The sequence below is a fragment of the Anomaloglossus baeobatrachus genome, chromosome 1 (assembly GCF_048569485.1).
Source record: "Anomaloglossus baeobatrachus isolate aAnoBae1 chromosome 1, aAnoBae1.hap1, whole genome shotgun sequence".
Classification (NCBI taxonomy): domain Eukaryota; kingdom Metazoa; phylum Chordata; class Amphibia; order Anura; family Aromobatidae; genus Anomaloglossus; species Anomaloglossus baeobatrachus.
Window position 1 is genome coordinate 957,391,637 of NC_134353.1, and position 21,484 is coordinate 957,413,120.

General features: G+C 45.5%; 2 protein-coding genes across 3 annotated transcripts in view; one reads left to right on the forward strand and one right to left on the reverse strand.

Moving 5' to 3' along the window:
• Nucleotides 1-21,484, reverse strand: part of LOC142257625 (uncharacterized) — a 481,515-nt gene that overhangs the window by 214,554 nt on the left and 245,477 nt on the right. The window lies entirely within an intron of this gene.
• The window catches only part of LOC142303597 (uncharacterized), an 80,690-nt gene that overhangs the window by 23,488 nt on the left and 35,718 nt on the right, over nt 1-21,484 (forward strand). Inside the window, exons 3-5 of the mRNA XM_075345109.1 lie at nt 6,163-6,339; nt 6,419-6,542; nt 6,624-6,685. Of these exons, the coding sequence (XP_075201224.1) occupies nt 6,163-6,339; nt 6,419-6,542; nt 6,624-6,685 (363 nt within the window). The remainder of the gene's footprint in view (nt 1-6,162; nt 6,340-6,418; nt 6,543-6,623; nt 6,686-21,484) is intronic.

The following is a 21,484-nucleotide window of genomic DNA, read 5'->3' on the forward strand; positions in this document are numbered from 1 at the left end:
GGCTCTGATGTCATCACATTACATCATTATCTATGGGAATATCAGAGGATATGACTGGAGAGGTGAGAGGCTCTGATGTCATCACATTACATCATTATCTATGGGGATAACAGAGGATATGACCGGGGAGGTGAGAGGCTCTGATGTCATCACATTACATCATTATCTATGGGAATAACAGAGGATATGACCGGGGAGGTGAGAGGCTCTGATGTCATCACATTATATCATTATCTATGGGAATAACAGGATATGACCGGGGAGGTAAGAGGCTCAGATGTCATCACATTACATCATTATCTATGGGAATAACAGAGGATATGACCGGGGAGGTGAGAGGCTATGATGTCATCACATTACATCATTATCTATGGGAATAACAGAGGATATGACCGGGGAGGTTAGAGGCTCTGATATCATCACATTACATCATTATCTATGGGGATAACAGAGGATATGACCGGGGAGGTTAGAGGCTCTGATATCATCACATTACATCATTATCTATGGGGATAACAGAGGATATGACCGGGGAGGTAAGAGGCTCTGATGTCATCACATTATATCATTATCTATGGGAATAACAGAGGATATGACCGGGGAGGTGAGAGGCTCTGATGTCATCACATTACATCATTATCTATGGGAATAACAGAGGATATGACCGGGGAGGTGAGAGGCTCTGATGTCATCACATTATATCATTATCTATGGGAATAACAGAGGATATGACCGGGGAGGTGAGAGGTTCTGATGTCATCACATTACATCATTATCTATGGGGATAACAGAGGCTATGACTGGAGAGGTGAGAGGCTCTGATGTCATCACATTACATCATTATCTATGGGAATAACAGAGGATATGACCGGGGAGGTAAGAGGCTCAGATGTCATCACATTACATCATTATCTATGGGAATAACAGAGGATATGACCGGGGAGGTGAGAGGCTATGATGTCATCACATTACATCATTATCTATGGGAATAACAGAGGCTATGACTGGAGAGGTGAGAGGCTCTGATGTCATCACATTACATCATTATCTATGGGGATAACAGAGGATATGACCGGGGAGGTGAGATGCTGTGATATCATCACATTACATCATTATCTATGGGAATAACAGAGGATATGACCGGGGAGGTGAGAGGCTCTGATGTCATCACATTACATCATTATCTATGGGAATATCAGAGGATATGACTGGAGAGGTGAGAGGCTCTGATGTCATCACATTACATCATTATCTATGGGAATAACAGAGGATATGACCGGGGAGGTGAGAGGCTCTGATGTCATCACATTACATCATTATCTGTGGGGATAACAGAGGATATGACCGGGGAGTTTAGAGGCTCTGATGTCATCACATTACATCATTATCTATGGGAATAACAGAGGATATGACTGGAGAGGTGAGAGGCTCTGATGTCATCACATTACATCATTATCTATGGGAATAACAGAGGATATGACCGGGGAGGTGAGAGGCTCTGATGTCATCACATTACATCATTATCTATGGGGATAACAGAGGATATGACCGGGGAGGTGAGAGGTTCTGATGTCACCACATTACATCATTATCTATGGGAATAACAGAGGATATGACCGGGGAGGTGAGAGGCTCTGATGTCATCACATTACATCATTATCTATGGGAATAACAGAGGATGTGACCGGGGAGGTGAGAGGCTCTGATGTCATCACATTATATCATTATCTATGGGAATAACAGAGGATATGACCGGGGAGGTAAGAGGCTCAGATGTCATCACATTACATCATTATCTATGGGAATAACAGAGGATATGACCGGGGAGGTTAGAGGCTCTGATGTCATCACATTATATCATTATCTATGGGAATAACAGAGGATGTGACCGGGGAGGTAAGAGGCTCAGATGTCATCACATTACATCATTATCTATGGGAATAACAGAGGATATGACTGGAGAGGTGAGAGGCTCTGATGTCATCACATTACATCATTATCTATGGGAATAACAGAGGATATGACCGGGGAGGTGAGAGGCTCTGATGTCATCACATTACATCATTATCTATGGGAATAACAGAGGATATGACTGGGGAGGTGAGAGGCTCTGATGTCATCACATTACATCATTATCTATGGGAATAACAGAGGATATGACCGGGGAGGTAAGAGGCTCTGATGTCATCACATTACACCATTATCTATGGGAATAACAGAGGATATGACCGGGGAGGTGAGAGGCTCTGATGTCATCACATTACACCATTATCTATGGGGATAACAGAGGATATGACCGGGGAGGTTAGAGGCTCTGATGTCATCACATTACATCATTATCTATGGGAATAACAGAGGATATGACCGGGGAGGTGAGAGGCTCTGATGTCATCACATTACATCATTATCTATATGGATAACGGAGGATATGACCGGGGAGGTAAGAGGCTGTGATGTCATCACATTACATCATTATCTATGGGGATAACAGAGGATATGACCGGGGAGGTGAGAGGCTCTGATGTCATCACATTACATCATTATCTATGGGAATAACAGAGGATATGACCGGAGAGGTGAGAGGCTCTGATGTCATCACATTACATCATTATCTATGGAAATAACAGAGGATATGACCGGGGAGGTGAGAGGTTCTGATGGCATCACATTATATCATTATCTATGGGAATAACAGAGGATATGACCGGGGAGGTGAAAGGTTCTGATGTCATCGCATTACATCATTATCTATGGGGATAACAGAGGATATGACCGGGGAGGTGAGAGGTTCTGATGTCATCACATTACATCATTATCTATGGGGATAACAGAGGATATGACCGGGGAGGTGAGAGGTTCTGATGTCATCACATTACATCATTATCTATGGGAATAACAGAGGATATGACCGGGGAGGTGAGAGGCTCTGATGTCATCACATTACATCATTATCTATGGGGATAACAGAGGATATGACTGGAGAGGTGAGAGGCTCTGATGTCATCACATTACATCATTATCTATGGGAATAACAGATTATATGACCAGGGAGGTGAGAGGCTCAGATGTCATCACATTATATCATTATCTATGGGAATAACAGAGGATATGACCGGGGAGGTGAGAGGCTGTGACGTCACCACATTACATCATTATCTATGGGAATAACAGAGGATATGACCGGGGAGGTGAGAGGCTGTGATGTCACCACATTACATCATTATCTATGGGGATAACAGAGGATATGACCGGGGAGGTGAGAGGCTCTGATGTCATCACATTACACCATTATCTATGGGGATAACAGAGGATATGACCGGGGAGGTGAGAGGCTCTGATGTCATCACATTACATTATTATCTATGGGGATAACAGAGGATATGACTGGAGAGGTGAGAGGCTCTGATGTCATCACATTACATCATTATCTATGGGAATAACGGAGGATATGACCGGGGAGGTGAGAGGCTCTGATGTCATCACATTACATCATTATCTATGGGAATAACAGAGGATATGACCAGGGAGGTGAGAGGCTCAGATGTCATCACATTACATCATTATCTATGGGAATAACAGAGGATATGACCGGAGAGGTGAGAGGCTATGATGTCATCACATTACATCATTATCTATGGGAATAACAGAGGATATGACCAGGGAGGTGAGAGGCTCAGATGTCATCACATTACATCATTATCTATGGGAATAACAGAGGATATGACCGGGGAGGTGAGAGGCTCTGATGTCACCACATTACATCATTATCTATGGGGATAACAGAGGATATGACCGGGGAGGTGAGAGGCTCTGATGTCATCACATTACATCATTATCTATGGGAATAACGGAGGATATGACCGGGGAGGTGAGAGGCTCTGATGTCATCACATTACATCATTATCTATGGGGATAACAGAGGATATGACCGGGGAGGTGAGAGGCTGTGATGTCATCACATTACATCATTATCTATGGGGATAACGGAGGATATGACCGGGGAGGTGAGAAGCTCTGATGTCATCACATTACATCATGATCTATGGGAATAACCGAGGATATGACCGGGGAGGTGAGAGGTTCTGATGTCATCACATTACATCATTATCTATGGATATAACAGAGGATATGACCGTGGAGGTGAGAGGTTCTGATGTCATCACATTACATCATTATCTATGGGGATAACGGAGGATATGACCGGGGAGGTGAGAGGCTGTGATGTCATCACATTACATCATTATCTATGGGGATAACAGAGGATATGACCGGGGAGGTGAGAGGTTCTGATGTCATCACATTACATCATTATCTATGGGGATAACAGAGGATATGACCGGGGAGGTGAGAGGTTCTGATGTCATCACATTACATCATTATGTATGGGAATAACAGAGGATATGACCGGGGAGGTGAGAGGCTCTGATGTCATCACATTACATCATTATCTATGGGGATAACAGAGGATATGACTGGGGAGGTGAGAGGTTCTGATGTCATCACATTACATCATTATCTATGGGAATAACAGAGGATATGACCGGGGAGGTGAGAGATTCTGATGTCATCACATTACATCATGATCTATGGGAATAACAGAGGATATGACCGGGGAGGTGAGAGGTTCTGATGTCATCACATTACATCATGATCTATGGGAATAACAGAGGATATGACCGGGGAGGTGAGAGGTTCTGATGTCATCACATTACATCATGATCTATGGGAATAACAGAGGATATGACCGGGGAGGTGAGAGGTTCTGACGTCATCACATTACATCATTATCTATGGTGATAACAGAGGATATGACCGGGGAGGTGAGAGGCTCTGATGTCATCACATTACATCATTATCTATGGGGATAACAGAGGATATGACCGGGGAGGTGAGAGGTTCTGATGTCACCACATTACATCATTATCTATGGATATAACAGAAGATATGACCGGGGAGGTGAGAGACTCTGATGTCACCACATTACATCATCTATGGGAATAACAGAGGATATGACCGGAGAGGTGAGAGGCTCTGATGTCATCACATTACATCATTATCTATGGGAATAACAGAGGATATGACCGGGGAGGTGAGAGGTTCTGATGTCATCACATTACATCATTATCTATGGGGATAACAGAGGATATGACCGGGGAGGTGAGAGGCTCTGATGTCACCACATTACATCATTATCTATGGGAATAACAGAGGATATGACTGGGGAGGTGAGAGGTTCTGATGTCATCACATTACATCATTATCTATGGATATAACAGAGGATATGACCGTGGAGGTGAGAGGTTCTGATGTCATCACATTACATCATTATCTATGGGGATAACAGAGGATATGACCGGGGAGGTGAGAGGTTCTGATGTCATCACATTACATCATTATCTATGGGGATAACAGAGGATATGACCGGGGACGTGAGAGGCTGTGATGTCATCACATTACATCATTATCTATGGGGATAACGGAGGATATGACCGGGGAGGTGAGAGGCTGTGATGTCATCACATTACATCATTATCTATGGGGATAACAGAGGATATGACCGGGGAGGTGAGAGGCTCTGATGTCATCACATTACATCATTATCTATGGGGATAACAGAGGATATGACCGGGGAGGTGAGAGGTTCTGATGTCATCACATTACATCATTATCTATGGGAATAACAGAGGATATGACCGGGGAGGGGAGAGGTTCTGATGTCATCACATTACATCATTATCTATGGGGATAACAGAGGATATGACCGGGGAGGTGAGAGGTTCTGATGTCATCACATTACATCATTATGTATGGGAATAACAGAGGATATGACCGGGGAGGTGAGAGGCTCTGATGTCATCACATTACATCATTATCTATGGGAATAACAGAGGATATGACCGGGGAGGTGAGAGGTTCTGATGTCATCACATTACATCATTATCTATGGGGATAACAGAGGATATGACCGGGGAGGTGAGAGGTTCTGATGTCATCACATTACATCATTATCTATGGGAATAACAGAGGATATGACCGGGGAGGTGAGAGGCTCTGATGTCATCACATTACATCATTATCTATGGGAATAACCGAGGATATGACCGGGGAGGTGATGGACTCCGGAAATGTCTGTAGTGATATTATTAATGTCTCCACACTCAGGATTACACAGTAGTGAAGACCTCTAGTGATCGCTGTCAGGCCCCTGTGTCTGAAGGACGGGGAGGAACTCTGAGCCCAATCCCGAGACCACCACCTCACCCCCGGATACATGAGGACATCAATGACCAGAAGATCCTAGATTTCACCAACAAGATGCTGGAGCTGCTGACTGGAGAGGTGACACAGCTGGGAATGCTGGGACATTATACAGGACGGCACTGGAGGATTCTGGGTGATGATGGTGTCGTGTTGTCAGGTTCCTATAAGGTGTCAGGACGTCAGCGTCTATTTCTCCATGGAGGAGTGGGAGTATCTAGAAGGACACAAGGAGCGGTACAAGGAGGTGATGATGGAGGAGCCCCAGCCCCGCACATCACCAGGTAATAGACAGGACTGAATACACCCGGCCTATAATTATCTGTATGTAATAATGATGTCCGTCCTGTCTGTGTCTCCTGCAGGTCTCTCCAGTACGAGGACGACCCCAGAGAGATGTCCTCCTCCTCCTCCACAGGATCCTCAGGTAGATGGAGGTCTCCCCTATGAGGTGTAGACGGCTGTGACCTCCTTGTGTTCAGTCTTGTTTTCTTCTCCAGTATTAGATGTTTCATTCTTGTGTAATGAGAGCGGTGGAGACGGCAGGATCACCAAAAACTGCCATTTCATCATCTAAATACTGATTGTTAATTTAGTGATAGGTGACACAGGTGTGGGCCTCGAGTTGTGAAACAGCTGGTTAAGAGTGGAAAGGTACATCACACATGAGTAGTTAATACCATGATTGTGGTGGAAGGGGGAATAGGCGGGTGTATGTAGGGAAGGTGCTAATGTTCCTGTAAGCTCTACTGAACAAACACTGGCATGTCCTACCCAAAGACAGCTGCCGGCTTCCGTTACTGGATGGCTGCTCCACTCCCTTTCTTTGGCAGCCGCACAGTGGTATAACTTATAGGTGAGGGCCAGAAGGAGTATGTGCTACAGTGGATGTCAAGCACTGCATCAAATGGCCTCTCCTCCTCATCACACATAGTACAGTTTTCAGAGGTAGCACCCAAATTACTGTTGTTCCCTGGATGTTACAACTCTCCAACTGCTCAATCACTGTGGGGAACCACAGATGAGCTCGTCTTCAGAGCTGTTCACACATTCTATCTCATGGTTAACAAAGGTCTGCTCCAAAGATTCCCAGACTAGAGAGGAAAAAAGCATCTGCATTGATACCCAAAATCTTTGTCAATTGGATCCGAATTTGGACAAAGTAGTGTCTGAGCAGGATCCAGACCCTCATCAAGAGACGTTAACCCCCAGGGGTGGAGGAGACTCCGTTATTCGAGGCACAAGTGTATTGTACTGTGGAGGCAAGAAAAGGAGGAGGGTGACTCTGGGTGAGGAGTGGGATAACCGAGAGGATGACGATGACGATGACTTCAACCGTTTACTTCTTCCTCCTCCGTCACTGTGGCAAGTGTTCTCACACTAGTCTTCAGTCGCAGCACCTCCACTTGTTTTCCCACTACAGTCAGGGTGAGCGAGAGCCCGTGCTCTGGGGCCGTAATTTCGGCATGACGTACCCAGTACATCATGGGTCGCTAAGGGGTTAATTACCTTGCAAATATTGAAATTCTACTCACTGTCCCCTACAAGGTCATTAACCTACGGAGGCTGTTTTTGGCTGATGAATGCCGCTCAGCCAATCACAGCCACTGTAATGTTTCAGCCATTGAAAATGGCTGAAACATTGAAATCCAGCCATCATCAGTGCAGCTATAGCACTGATCATTGGCTGGAGCTGGGTGACCTCTGTATCACCCGCCCCTAGCACTGATTTGGAGAGACCAGTTTTGTGACCGATCTCTGCAATCAGCGTGGATCTGGGCTGTTGATCTGTAGATGACCGCTCTCCTCAGCTTCATTCCGTCTGTGGAAGCTGAGGAGAGCGATCCTTGCGCGTGCCCACCTCTCACCCTCCCCGATCTGTTGCCTCTTTCATCTGCTATGATGCTGCTGCCTAGATCCATTTTGTAAGGTAGCTATCCCCAATCTCCCCTCTCCCATTCTCCGCCGCTCCTCCATCCGCTCCGCCCTCTCCCAGCCGCCACCCTTTCACATCCACCTCCACCCATCTGCTGCTCCCCTTCATCTGCTGCTGCCCCCCCCCCATCTGCTGCGTCATTGCTCTCCCTCCATCCCTCCTGTGATCCTGCTGCTGTTCTGATCCAGCCCGTAAGTATTGTCCGTGGCTCTTTTTTAACTATTTCACCTCCCACTCCCTCTCCACCCCTCCTCCCCCGCCTGCTTGCCGCCAAGCGCTGATCAGCTGCGTGATTGGCTGATCAGGTACGTAATTGCTCGAGTTCTATTTGTTTTTTTTTTTTGTTTTTTCTTTTGTGCACTCCAAATAAAAATAAAAAAAAGAAACTTGAACCATTAGGTACCTGATCAGCAAGCGTCCTGCAGCCATACTCTACTTTGCACAGGACTTCTTTTTTCCATCCCACCTAGTCCCCCCCTCTTTTTGCAGCACATACGAGCGTGCGTCCTGATTTTGTTTGTTTTTTTATGCCATAAGGGGTCTAGTTTCCAAAATGAGGTCACGTGGGGGAGCTCCACTGTTTCGGCACATCAGGGGCTCTCCAAACACAACATGGTGCGGCTGACAATTCTAGCTTATTTTCTATTAAAAAAGTCAAATGATGCTCCTTCGGAGCTCGGCCGTGTGCCCAAACAGTGGTTTTCTGCCACATATGAGGTATCAGTGTACTCTGGACGAATTGCCCAACAAATTTTGCGGTCCATTTTATCCTGTTACCCCCTGTAAAAATTAAAAAATTGAGCCTAAAATAACATTTTTGTGGAAGAAACAAAGAACTTTTTTTGTTTTTATGGCTCAATGTATGAAGCTAGTGAGGGTTCAAAGTACTCATTACCCATCTAGATTTATGCCAAGGGGGGGGTCTAGTTTCCAAAATGGGGTCACATGTGGGGGAGCTCCACTGTTTTGGCACCTCAGGTGCTCTCCAAACGCAACATGGTGCGTCTAACAATTCCAGCTAATTTTCTTTTCAATAAGACTTCCCTTCCGAGTCCCGCCGTGCGCCCAAACAGTGGTTTTTCGCCACTTATGAGGTATCTGTATGCTCAGAATAAATTAGGCAACACATTTTGGGTCCATTTAATCCTGCTACCCTTGTGAAAATGCAATATTTGAGGCTAAACTAACATTTTTTTTTTCTTTCCATATTGCTTTACTTCCTGTGAAGCACCTGAAGTGTTAATAACCTTCTTGAATGTGGTTTTGAGCAGCCTGAGGGGTGCCGTTTTTGGAATGGTGTCACTTTTGGCTGATTTGTGTCACGTAGGCCTCTCAAAATCACTTCAAATGTGATGTGGTCCCTAAAAAAGAAAAAAAAGGTGGCTTTGTAAATTTTGTTGTAAAAATGAGCGCATAAATTTGAACCCCTATAACTTCCTTTTTATATTTTTTTTTTTTTTTTTTTTCAAAATTGTGCTGATGTAAATCAGACATGTGGAAATGTTATTTATTAATTATTTTGTGTCATGTCTCGCTGGTTAAAGAGCAAAAAAATGCAAACTTTGAAAATTGCATAATTTTCAAACTTTTTGCCAAATTTCCATTTTTTTTTTCCCAAACACAAAAAATATTGTCCTAAATGTACCTGTAACATGAAGCCCAATATGTCATGAAAAAACTGTCTCCGAATCACCGGGATCCATTGAAGCATTCCAGAGTTATAACCCCATAAAGTGCCACTGGTCAAAATTACAAAAAATGTCCGGGTCATCAAGGTGAAAACAGGCTGGGGGTGAAGGGGTTAAGATGCTCATGAGAAGATCATAGTGTTACCCCTATACAGGTCACTAGTGCGACCGCACTGAGGATACTGGGGACAATTGTGGTCTCCAGTGTTTAAGGACAGAGCTCAACCAGAGCGGGTGCAGAGAAGAGCGACCAAGACTATTACAGGAATGGGGGGTGCAGAAGACGGGCTATTAAACTGGGGGTTTTCAGTTTGGAAAAGCGAAGGCTTAGGGGCGATCTTATTACAATGTACAAATATGAGGGGACAGTACAGAGCTCTCTAATGATCTTTTTACACACAGGCTGCAACAGGGACAAGGGGGAATCCACTACGGTTACAGGAAAGGAGGTTTAATCATAATCAGATGCAGATTCTTTCCTGTAAGAGCAGTGACACTAGGGAAGTCTCTGCCACATGATGGTGTAATGGTGGATTCACTACTAACAATGAAGAGAGGTCTGGATGACTTTCTTGTCTTGAAAACTGTAATATTACTGGGTATGTACACTAGATTCAGTGATTGCCGTATGTGGAATCAGGAAGGAATTATTCCCCCTAATTTGGCACTTACTGTCTGTCCCATGCAGTGTGTGTGTGTGTGTTGTTGTTGTTGTTGTTGTTGTTGTTGTTGTTGTTGTTGTTTGGTTTTTTTTTTGCCTTCCTCTGAGTTAACATGGTCGGTTAGGTCATGGCTTGAACTTGGACTTATGTCTACCTTCAACCTTAAAGGGAACCTGTCACCCGATTTGGCGACTGTAAGCTACGGACACCACTACTGAGCTCTTATATACAGTATTCTGGAATGCTGTATATAAGTGCCCAGGCCGCGCTGTATAATGTAAAAAAACACTTAACCTAGGGGACAGTCCAGTCCGATGGTTGTCGCTGCTCTCCGGTCCAGCACCTCCTCTTTCCGGTGCGGCGCCTCCTGTCTGTGGTGTTCGCTGTCCTCCTTCTTCTCAGGCACATGGACATGACGTGTCCTACATCACTAGTAGCCTGCATTGAAGTCCTGCTCAGGGCAGATCAAAGTATTGTAGTGCGCATGCACGACCGGTTTTAACCTTTCTTTCCTACGCAGGCACACTTTGATCTGCTGTCACTTGGGCAGATCAAACTGCACCTGCGCAGGATTACAGTGTCTGCCTGTGTGGATGATGTAGACACGTGATCCACACTAGGCTTGGTATAAGGAGGATGGAGATCGCAGGAGAGGAGGCACCGGATCGGAGAGCAGCGACACCCATCAAACCGAACCACTCTCTAAGTGAGTATTATAAGTGTATTTTTTTATGTTATAAAGCGCAGCCTGGGCTCTTATATACTGCATATCATAATGTTTTATAAAAGAGCTCACCGGTGGTGATAATCTAAATTTGGTGACAGGTTCCCTTTAAACACTATGAAATTATAAACTTGACGGCTGCGCACGTGCGGCTCCGCTCCTGTAAAGGACTTAATTAGATTGTGGTTGAGTAGACAACCTCCCCCTTCTGATCTGTGGCTCTTGGACTTGTCCTCCCCCCCTACAGTCTGTGTGTGGTGGTTTAGGCGGGATGTTGTGAGGAGATGAGCAGCTGCCTGTGGTGAAGTCTGACAGGACCGGGAGTTTGGGACCGTAGGACGCTTCGGATCAGCAGCCGAGAGGCAGAACACTGCACCGCTACTGGAGCATCGACAGCAGGACCGTGTGAGAGAGGAAGGGCCATAGAGCGAAACAAACTGAGTGCGGGGGGACCAGTGACCGCTCAGCATAGGAAGCGGGAACCCGCCTGCCCCAGAAACTGACGGAAACCTCAGCCTCAAGGAAGAGAACAGAACAAAGTCAGCTCAGCTCCATCGAGACGAGTAGAAGTAGCGACTTCCTCCTCCTCATCGCTGCAGTGCTGCGCGTGTGACCGTGGTGCTCCTCTGTCCAGAGTGCAGCGCCGGCTCCGTTACTGAGTTATAGCCGGAGTTGTGGAGTCGGAGTCGGTGTTCATTTTGGTAGAGTCAGTATAAAATGGAGCGACTCCGACTCCTAAAATATATAATATATTGGGTCCAGTAGTTCAATGCAGAATGTGCAGAATATTTTTTCATATGAATTTGGGAAAGTTAGGAAAAGTCCTATAAATGTCTGTTCTATTCCTGATCTAAGGCTACATTCACACACAGCGTTTTTGCTGCGTTTTTTTGAGGATACATTTTTCAGCTGCAAAAGCAGATCAGCTTTTTAAAAAACCGCATCACCTGAAAGGTTTTTAAGCTCATAGATAGTTTTCAATAGCAAAAGAAGATTAGAAAAACGCCACAAACTGACTGCTCATTCTTTGTGAGGTCCGTTTTTGAGCCCAAAAATGCATTTTCACAAAACTGTGTGTCTGAATGTCATATCTTGAAACCCATTGACTTTGCTGGGATGCCAGAGTCACTGCATTTCACTGCAAAAAACGGATCCGCAAAAACGCTATGTGTGAATGTATGTTGCCTCAGGATCTAGGCTTTGTCTTAGCTGAGATAAGTCTGTGCTGCACTTGAGCACCAGTGAAGCTCCTCCTCTGCAGGCAAGGGTAAATAGTAACCACACTCAGAAAGAAGGAAGGCCGCACTCATCTCACAATTGCTAGAGTGAACAGGAGAACAAGATTAAGGTAATTACTTCTTAAGGCCAGAATCACACTTGCTAGGGCCTCGCGTGTATCTCGCGCGAGTCTCTCATGGTAGAACCCGGCATGGCCGCACACTATGCATACAGGAGCGTCTGAGCTGCATAGAGATACATGCAACCGACACACTCCTGTCAGGGGAGTGTGCGGCCAAGCCGGGTGACAGCCATGACAGACTCGCGCGAGTTACACGCGAGGCACTAGCAAGTGTGATTCTGGCCTTAAGCATACACTGTGTGCAGAATTATTAGGCAAATAAGTATTGTGATCACATGATAATTTTTATACATGTTGTCCTACTCTAAGCTGTATAGGCTGAGAGCCAACTACCAATTAAGTAAATCAGGTGATGTGCATCTCTGTAATGAGGAGGGGTGCGGTGTAATGACATCAATACCCTATATAAGGTGTGCTTAATTATTAGGCAACTTCCTTTCCTTTGGCCAAATGGCTCAGAAGAGAGATTTGCCGGGTTCTGAAAAGTCCAAAATTGTGAGATGTCTTGGATGGAGACCTTTGGCCATCTATAGGGATACCTTTTTTATCTCAATTGTGACTGCGTTATTCCTTGCTGGTCGCATCGTGACTTTTTCTCACTGACACTGCACTTTAGCACTTTAGGTAAGAGAATCCTTTCACCTGGCATATTCTGGTTGTACGGTCAATTGTGGCTATCCCCATCGGTCTAGTACTAACATTTATTCCCCCATAGTGCTTCCAGCATGATCACCATGATTTCCTACCAACACATGGTGGGGAATCATGGTTTGATTTGTGTACTATAATTTAAAGGCAGTTCCCTTTTGAATCATTTATATTGTCCATATCAGACCCTTCCACTTGTTAGCCCTTATTTAACATAGATGTCTATATGTAACATTCTAGAATAATTGGATGGGCTACTATGAATTTTTCGGGTCTTGTATGTATATATCCCTAAGAGATTTTTTGGTAGTGTACCATTTTAAATACTATTTTTCTCATTGTGTATTCAATAAAAATTATTTATAAATTGCACTTTACTCTCGTTCTCTTGTGTATTATTACCAATTAAGTAAATCAGATGATGTGCATCTCTGTAATGAGGAGGGGTGCGGTGTAATGACATCAATACCCTATATAAGGTGTGCTTAATTATTAGGCAACTTCCTTTCCTTTGGCCAAATGGCTCAGAAGAGAGATTTGCCGGGATCTGAAAAGTCCAAAATTGTGAGATGTCTTGCAGAGGGATGCAGCAGTCTTGAAATTGCCAAACTTTTGAAGCGTGATCACCGAACAATCAAGTGTTTCATGGCAAATAGCCAACAGGGTCGCAAGAAGCGTGTTGGGCATAAAAGGCCAAAATAACTGCCCATGAATTGAAGAAAATCAAGCGTGAAGCTGCCAAGATGCCATTTGTCACCAATTTGGCCATATTTCAGAGCTGCAACGTTACTGGAGTATCAAAAAGCACAAGGTGTGCCATACTCGGGGACATGGCCAAGGTAAGGAAGGCTGAAAAACCACCACCTCTGAACAAGAAACATAAGATAAAACGTCAAGACTGGGCCAAGAAATATGTTAAGACTGATTTTTCAAAGGTTTTATGGAGTGCTGAAATGAGAGTGACTCTCGATGGGTCAGATGGATGGGCAAGAGGCTGCATCAGTAAAGGGCAGAGAGCTCCACTCCGACGCAGACGCCAGCAAGCCAGCAAGGTGGAGGTGGGGTACTGGTATGGGCTGGTATCATCAAAGATGAACTTGAGGGACCTTTTCGGGTTGAGGATGGAGTGAAGCTCAACTCCCAGACCTGTTGCCAGTTTCTGGAAGACAACTTTTTCAAGCAGTAGTACAGGAAGAAGTCGGTATCATTCAAAAAAACATGCTTTTCATGCAGGACAATGCTCCATCACATGCATCCAACTACTCCACAGCGTGGCTGGCCAGTAAAGGTCTAAAAGATGAAAAAATAATGACATGGCCCCCTTGCTCACCTGATCTAAACCCCATAGAGAACCTGTGGTCCCTCATAAAATGTGAGATCTACAGGGAGGGAAAAACAGTCCACCTCTGGGAACAGTGTCTGGAGGCTGTGGTGGCTGCTGCACGCAATGGTGATCGTAAACAGCTCAAGCAACTGACAGACTAGATGGTCGGCTGCTGAGTGTCATCAGAAAGAAAGGGGGCGATATTGGTCACTAATTTTTGGGGGCTTTGTTTTTGCATGTCAGAAATGTTTGTTTCTAAATTTTGTTATATTGGTTTAACTGGTGAATATAAACAAGTGAGGTGGATATAGATTTTGTTTTTATTAGGTTGCCTAATAATCCTGCACAGTAATAGTTACCTGCACAAACACATATCCTCCTAAGATAGCCAAAGCTAAAAAAAACCACTCCAACTTCCACAAATATTAAGCTTTGTTATTTGAGTCTTTTGGGCTGATTGAGAACATTGTTGTTGATCAATAATAAAAAAAAATCCGCTAAAATACAACTTGCCTAATAATTCAAATCAAGAAAGTCTGTGGAGCCTCTGTTAGGAGTCTCGACACAGAAACTAGCCAGATATCCCTCCGGGAAGGACCTAGCCAAGGAGCGGCTCTTTTTAGGAGACCACCATAACCACCATATTAAGTGGCCCTTTTAGTCAATATCCAACTTTTTGACAAGTTTAAAGGTATGACACGGGAAATACCCAGGCCAGGTATCCATCCACAGACAGCTGTTTTGGGGTATTGCCGATCGCTCTATCTGCTGATCACAGCTATACAGCTGCAAACAGCAAATAAAGTCACTTCTGCTTCCCTGGCCTCCGGGCCGGGTGAAAACAAAAGTGAAATGTCATAGCTGCAGGAGTCATCACATGACCCTGTGCTACCATGGCAACCACCAAAAGGCACGTGACTTCCGGTGGGGGCGGCGGTAAGTAAAAATCATGACCGCGGGCATATAGATCTCGCTGCTAGATTTTGGCAGCGAGATTTAAGGGGTTAAATGTTGCGAGTGGAAGCGATTCCACTCGTAACATGCAGGCACACATGTCAGCTGTTGAAAACAGCTGATATGTGTGCCGACCGCCGCCGCCTGCCCGTGGCAGGGGGTGGGGCTTAACGTGACACGCTCCATGACGGATAGATCCGTCCAAGGTCGTGAAGGGGTTAAAGACCCGGCCATTTTTTGCAATTTTTACCAGTGTCACTTTGACAGGTTATAACTCTGGAACGCTTCAACGGATCCTGGCGATTCTGACATTGTTTTTTCGTGACATATTGTACTTCATGCCAGTGGTAAATTTAGGCCGATATGTTTTTTGCGTTTATTTGTGAAAATTTTGAAAATTATATATATATATATATATATATATAGTCACACAAAATAGTTACTAAATAACATTTCCCACTTGTCTACTTTACACCAGCTCAATTTTTGAAACAATTTTTTTTTTTCGTTAGGAAGTTAGAAGGGGTCAAAGTTCATCAGCTATTTCTCATTTTTTCCAACAAAATTAAAAAAAACAAATTTTAAATACCACATCACATTTTGGAGTGATTTTAGAAACCTAGGCAACAGAAAATACCCAAAAGTGACCCCATTCTAAAATCTGCACCCCTCACTCTGCTCAAAACCACATCTAAGAAGTTTATTAACCCTTTAGGAGCTTCACAGCAACCAAAGCAATGTAGAAGGAAAAAATGAAAATTTTACTTTATTTACACACGTTACTGTAGCCATAAAATAGCATTTTCACAAGGGTATCAGGAAAAAATGCACCATGAAATTGTGCAATTTTTCCTGAGTACACCAATATCTCATATGTGGTGTAAATCAATTGTTTGGGCACATGGCAGGACTCAGAAGAGAAGGAGCATCATTTGATTTTTTTTTAAAGCAAAATTGTCTGGAATACATTAGCGGATGTATTAACTAGAGCCCTCATGGAATTTATCTAGATGTTTAGTGAGCACTTTGAACCCCTGGAGGCGCCACAAAAGTTTAAGCCGTGAACATTTTTTTATTTTTTTTTTACCAGGTAGCTTTTTTTTTTCACAAGGGTATCAGGAAAAAATGCAACATAAAACGTATTGTGCAATTTCGCCTGAGTACACAGTACCTCATATGTGGTGGAAATCAATTGTTTGGGCGCACGGCTGGGCTCAGAAGAGAAGGAGCGCCATTTCACAGCAAAATTGGTTGGAATTATTAGCGGACGCCATGTTGCGTTTAGAGACCTTCCTGAGGTGCCTAAACAATGGAGCTCCCCCACATGTGACCCCCATTTTGGAAACTAGACCCCCCCATACAAAAAAATTAGTTTGGCGAAATAAAAAATACGGACGTAAAAAAAATAAAATAAAATAATGAGCGCCTGCAACTGACACTAAGGCAAGTGCCACATGTGAGCGATGCACAAATCTTGCATCGCATCATCTGGCACAGCCGCACACTCCTGTCTGGAAGAGAGCGACCGTGCCGGATGATGCGATGTGAGACTCGTGCATTGCTCTCTCGTGTGGCTCTGGGCTGACCCTTACAATATTCAGTAAAAAATATTGTAGTTGCCGATTACTACAGTATAATTTTGCTGGCCCTAAACTAAGTTTATTTGTATTTCTTTCTTAGTTTACAGAAAAAAAAATCAGGATGCACGCATGGATGTGCTGCAAAAAGGAGGGGACTAGGTGGGATGGAAAAAAAGATGGATGGAGGATGGAAGAGGGCGCGGCGGAGGATGGGAGAGGGCGCGGCGGATGGAGGAGCGGTGGAGGATGGGAGAGGGCGGGCAGCAGATCAGGGTGAGACGTGGTGGAGGGGGCAGCAGATCGGGGAGGGTGAGTGGTGGGGAGGGGGCATCAGATGAAGAGGATGGAAGAGAGCGGGCAGCAGATCAAGGAGGGGGGCAGCAGCTGATGAGGGAGAGCGGGCAGCAGATCGGGAGGGTGAGATGGGAGAGAGCTGGCAGCACAGCAGATGAGGATGGGCGAGTGCGGGCAGTAGATCGGGAAGGTGAGATGGTGGAGAGCAGGCAGCAGATCGGGAAGATGAGATGGTGGAGAGTGGGCAGCAGATCGGGAAGGTGAGATGGTGGAGAGCGGGCAACAGATTGGGAAGGTGAGATTGTGGACAGCGGGCAGCAGATCGGGAAGGTGAGATTGTGGACAGCGGGCAGCAGATCGCGCAGGGTGAGATGGTGGAGAGCGAGCAGCAGATCGGGGAGGGTGGGAGATGGTGGAGGGGGCAGCAGATGAGGATGGGAGAGAGTGGGCAGCAGCTCACGGAGGGGGGCAGCGGCTGATGGGGGAGAGCAGTGGCATATGGAGGTGGCTGCAGCAGATAGAGGAGATCGGCAGCGGTGGCAGGGGATCGGGGGCAGGGGCTTACCAGGGCACTTGCTGGGATCCGCTCCCCTTGGCTTCCACGGACGGAGTAAAGCGGAGGGGAGTGGTCACTGGCCGCAGATCCATGGTGATTGGAGAGATCGGTCACAAGGCGGGTAAAGCAGCGATCACCCAGCTCCAGCCAATGCGGTCATCTACAGGTCAACAGCCCAGATCCACGGTGATTGCAGAGATCGGTCACAAAACTGGTCTCTCCAAATCAGTGCTAGGGACGGGTGATACAGAGGTCACCCAGCTCCAGGCAATGATCGGTGCTACAGCTGCACTGATCAGGGCTGGATTTCAATTTTTCAGCCATTTTCAATGGCTGAAACATTACAGTGGCTGTGATTGGCTGAGAGGTGTTAATCAGCCACTCACAGCCTCCATAGGTCCGGAGAGGGGGCACCACCCCTCCTGAGGTCAGGCAGAGGTCCCCTCCTCCCCGAATGTAAGGTTTCTGTGAACCGATTGCACTCACCGGGGCTGCGATTTCGCCATGACGTACTGGGTCATCACCATATCACCATAATGTACCCAGTACGTCATGGGTCGTTAAGGGGTTAAACTTTCAATGAACTGTGCATAAATCGATAGTCCTGTATACTGTATGTTCTCTCTGTATGCTGGATGCTTCTTTGTTTTTTCTATGAGCTCATGTACTTTTGGGAGGATAGCTTCTATAAAATATACAGTACAGACCAAATGTTTGGACACACCTCGTTCAAAGAGTTTTCTTTATTTTCATGACTCTGATAATTGTAGATTCACATTGAAGGCATCAAAACTATGGATTAACACATGTGGAATGAAATACTTAACAAAAAAGTGTTAACTGCAAATATGTCTTATATTCTAGGTTCTTAAAAGTAGCCACCTTTTACTTTGATTACTGCTTTGCACACTCTTGACATTCTCTTGATGAGCTTCAAGAGGTGGTCACCAGAAATGGTTTTCCAACAGTCTTGAAGGAGTTCCCAGAGATGCTTAGCACTTGTTGCCCTTTTGCCTTCACTCTGCGGTCCAGCTCACCCCAAACCATCTCGATTGGGTTCAGGTCTGGTGACTGTGGAAGCCAGGTCATCTGGCGTAGCATCCCATCACTCTCCTTCTTAGTCAAATAGCCCATACACAGCCTGGAGGTGTGTTTGGGGTCATTGTCCTGTTGAAAAATAAATGATGGTCCAACGAAACGCAAACCGGATGGAATAGTATGCCGCTGCAAGATGCTGTGGTAACCATGCTGGTTCAGTATGCCTTCAATTTTGAATAAATCCCTAACAGTGTCACCCAGCAATGCACCCCGACACTATCACACCTCCTCCATGTTTCACGGTGGGAACCAGCCATGTAGAGTCCATCCGTTCACATTTTCTGCATCACACAAAGACACGGTGGTTGGATCCAAAGATCTCAAATTTTGACTTATCAGACCAAAGCACAGATTTCCACTGGTCTAAGTCCATTCCTTGTGTTCTTTAGCCCACACAAGTCTCTTCTGCTTGTTGCCTGTCCTTAGCAGTGGTTTCATAGCAGCTATTTTACCTTGAAGGCTGCTGCACAAAGTCTCCTCTTAACAGTTGTTCTAGAGATGTGTCTGCTGCTAGACCTCTGTGTGGCATTGACCTGGTCTCTATTCTGAGCTGCTGTTAACCTGCGATTTCTGAGGCTGGTGACTCGGATAAACGTATCCTCAGCAGCAGAGGTAACTCTTGGTCTTCCTTTCCTGGGGCGGTCCTCATGTGAGCCAGTTTCTTTGTAGCGTTTGATGGTTTTTGCCACTGCACTTGAGGACACTTTCAAAGTATTCCCAATTTTTCAGACTGACTGACCTTCATTTCTTAAAGTAATGATGGCCACTCGTTTTTCTTTACTTAGCTGCTTTTTTCTTGTCATAATAAAAATTCTAACAGTCTATTCAGTAGGACTATCAGCTGTGTATTCACCAGACATCTGCACAACACAACTGATGGTCCAAACCCCATTTATATGGCAAGAAATCCCACTTATTAAACCTGACAGGGCACACCTGTGAAGTGAAGACCATTTCCGGGGACTACCTCGTGAAGCTCATCAAGAGAATGCCAAGAGTGTGCAAAGCAGTCATCAAAGCAAAAGGTGGCTACTTTGAAGAACCTAGAATATAAGACATATTTTCAGTTGTTTTACACTTTGTTGTTCAGTATTTCATTCCACATGTGTTACTTCATAGTTTTGATGCCTTCAATGAGAATCTACAATTTTCAGAGTCATGAAAATAAAGAAAACTCTTTGAATGAGAAGGTGTGTCCAAACTTTTGCTCTGTACTGTACATACAATAGACAGGGAAAATACAGCAACAGGATTGATGAGGACTTATTATATCATAAAAATGATTAAATATCTGATGTTCTCATTGCACTACAATAAATTTTTCACTTAAATATAAGCAATAGATGTGGGAGTCTGAGTCGGTTCAAGGGAAATTGAGGAGTCGGAGTCGAAGGTTTGGCTTACCGACTCCACAGCCCTTGTTATAGCGACGCCAACTCCATTAGTGCGTTGCTCTGGCTCTATTAGTGAGTTGTAGCAGTGCGGCCCGGTTAGCAGTGTACAGCAGCGCAGTCTGTAGAGATTATTCCTCTCGGGGTTGTGCTTTTTATCGCCATAGCTGGAGCGCAGTCTGTGTCACCGGCTCCCGCCGTCCTTCTTCTATTATTGCTCTTATCATTATACCGACTGTTAATTTCAAAATCTTCTGTCTTTTGATACAGCCGGTGTGTGTTTTTTGCCTCGTCTCCTGTATTGTAGCCCGGCTCATCGGTGTCTCACTGGCTACGAGCAGGGTCCACTGGAAAGAGGGCGCCGGACCGCTCGAGTGCCACGTCCTTCACTGAGGGGTCCCGGAGTGTGTGTGACCCTGTGCGGGGGGCGCGGCTCTCGCTTCCTCCTCAGAGTTGGCCTCCATTTTCCCATCCTCATATTCGACAGCTGCTGTACAGGAATCGCGGACTTTTTAACAAAACATTATTTACTCATAGTCACCAGTCTCATGGCATTCGGCATCTTCTCCTCACTAGCACACTCTCTCCCCTATTAGCTCCCACTATGGGTGTAATAGCAGACCCCCGCACTACACATGAGGGAGAGAGAGCGAGAGACCCCGCACTACACATGGGGGAGAGAGAGCGAGAGACCCCGCACTACACATGGGGGAGAGAGAGCGACAGACCCCGCACTACACATGAGGGAGAGAGAGCGACAGACCCTGCACTACACATGGGGGAGAGAGAGCGACAGACCCCGTACTACACATGAGGGAGAGAGAGCGACAGACCCCGCACTACACATGAGGGAGAGAGAGAGAGAGACAGACCCCGCACTACACATGGAGGAGAGAGAGAGACAGACCCCGCACTACACATGGAGGAGAGAGAGCGACAGACCCCGCACTACACATGGGGGAGAGAGAGCGACAGACCCCGCACTACACATGGGGAGAGAGAGAGCGACAG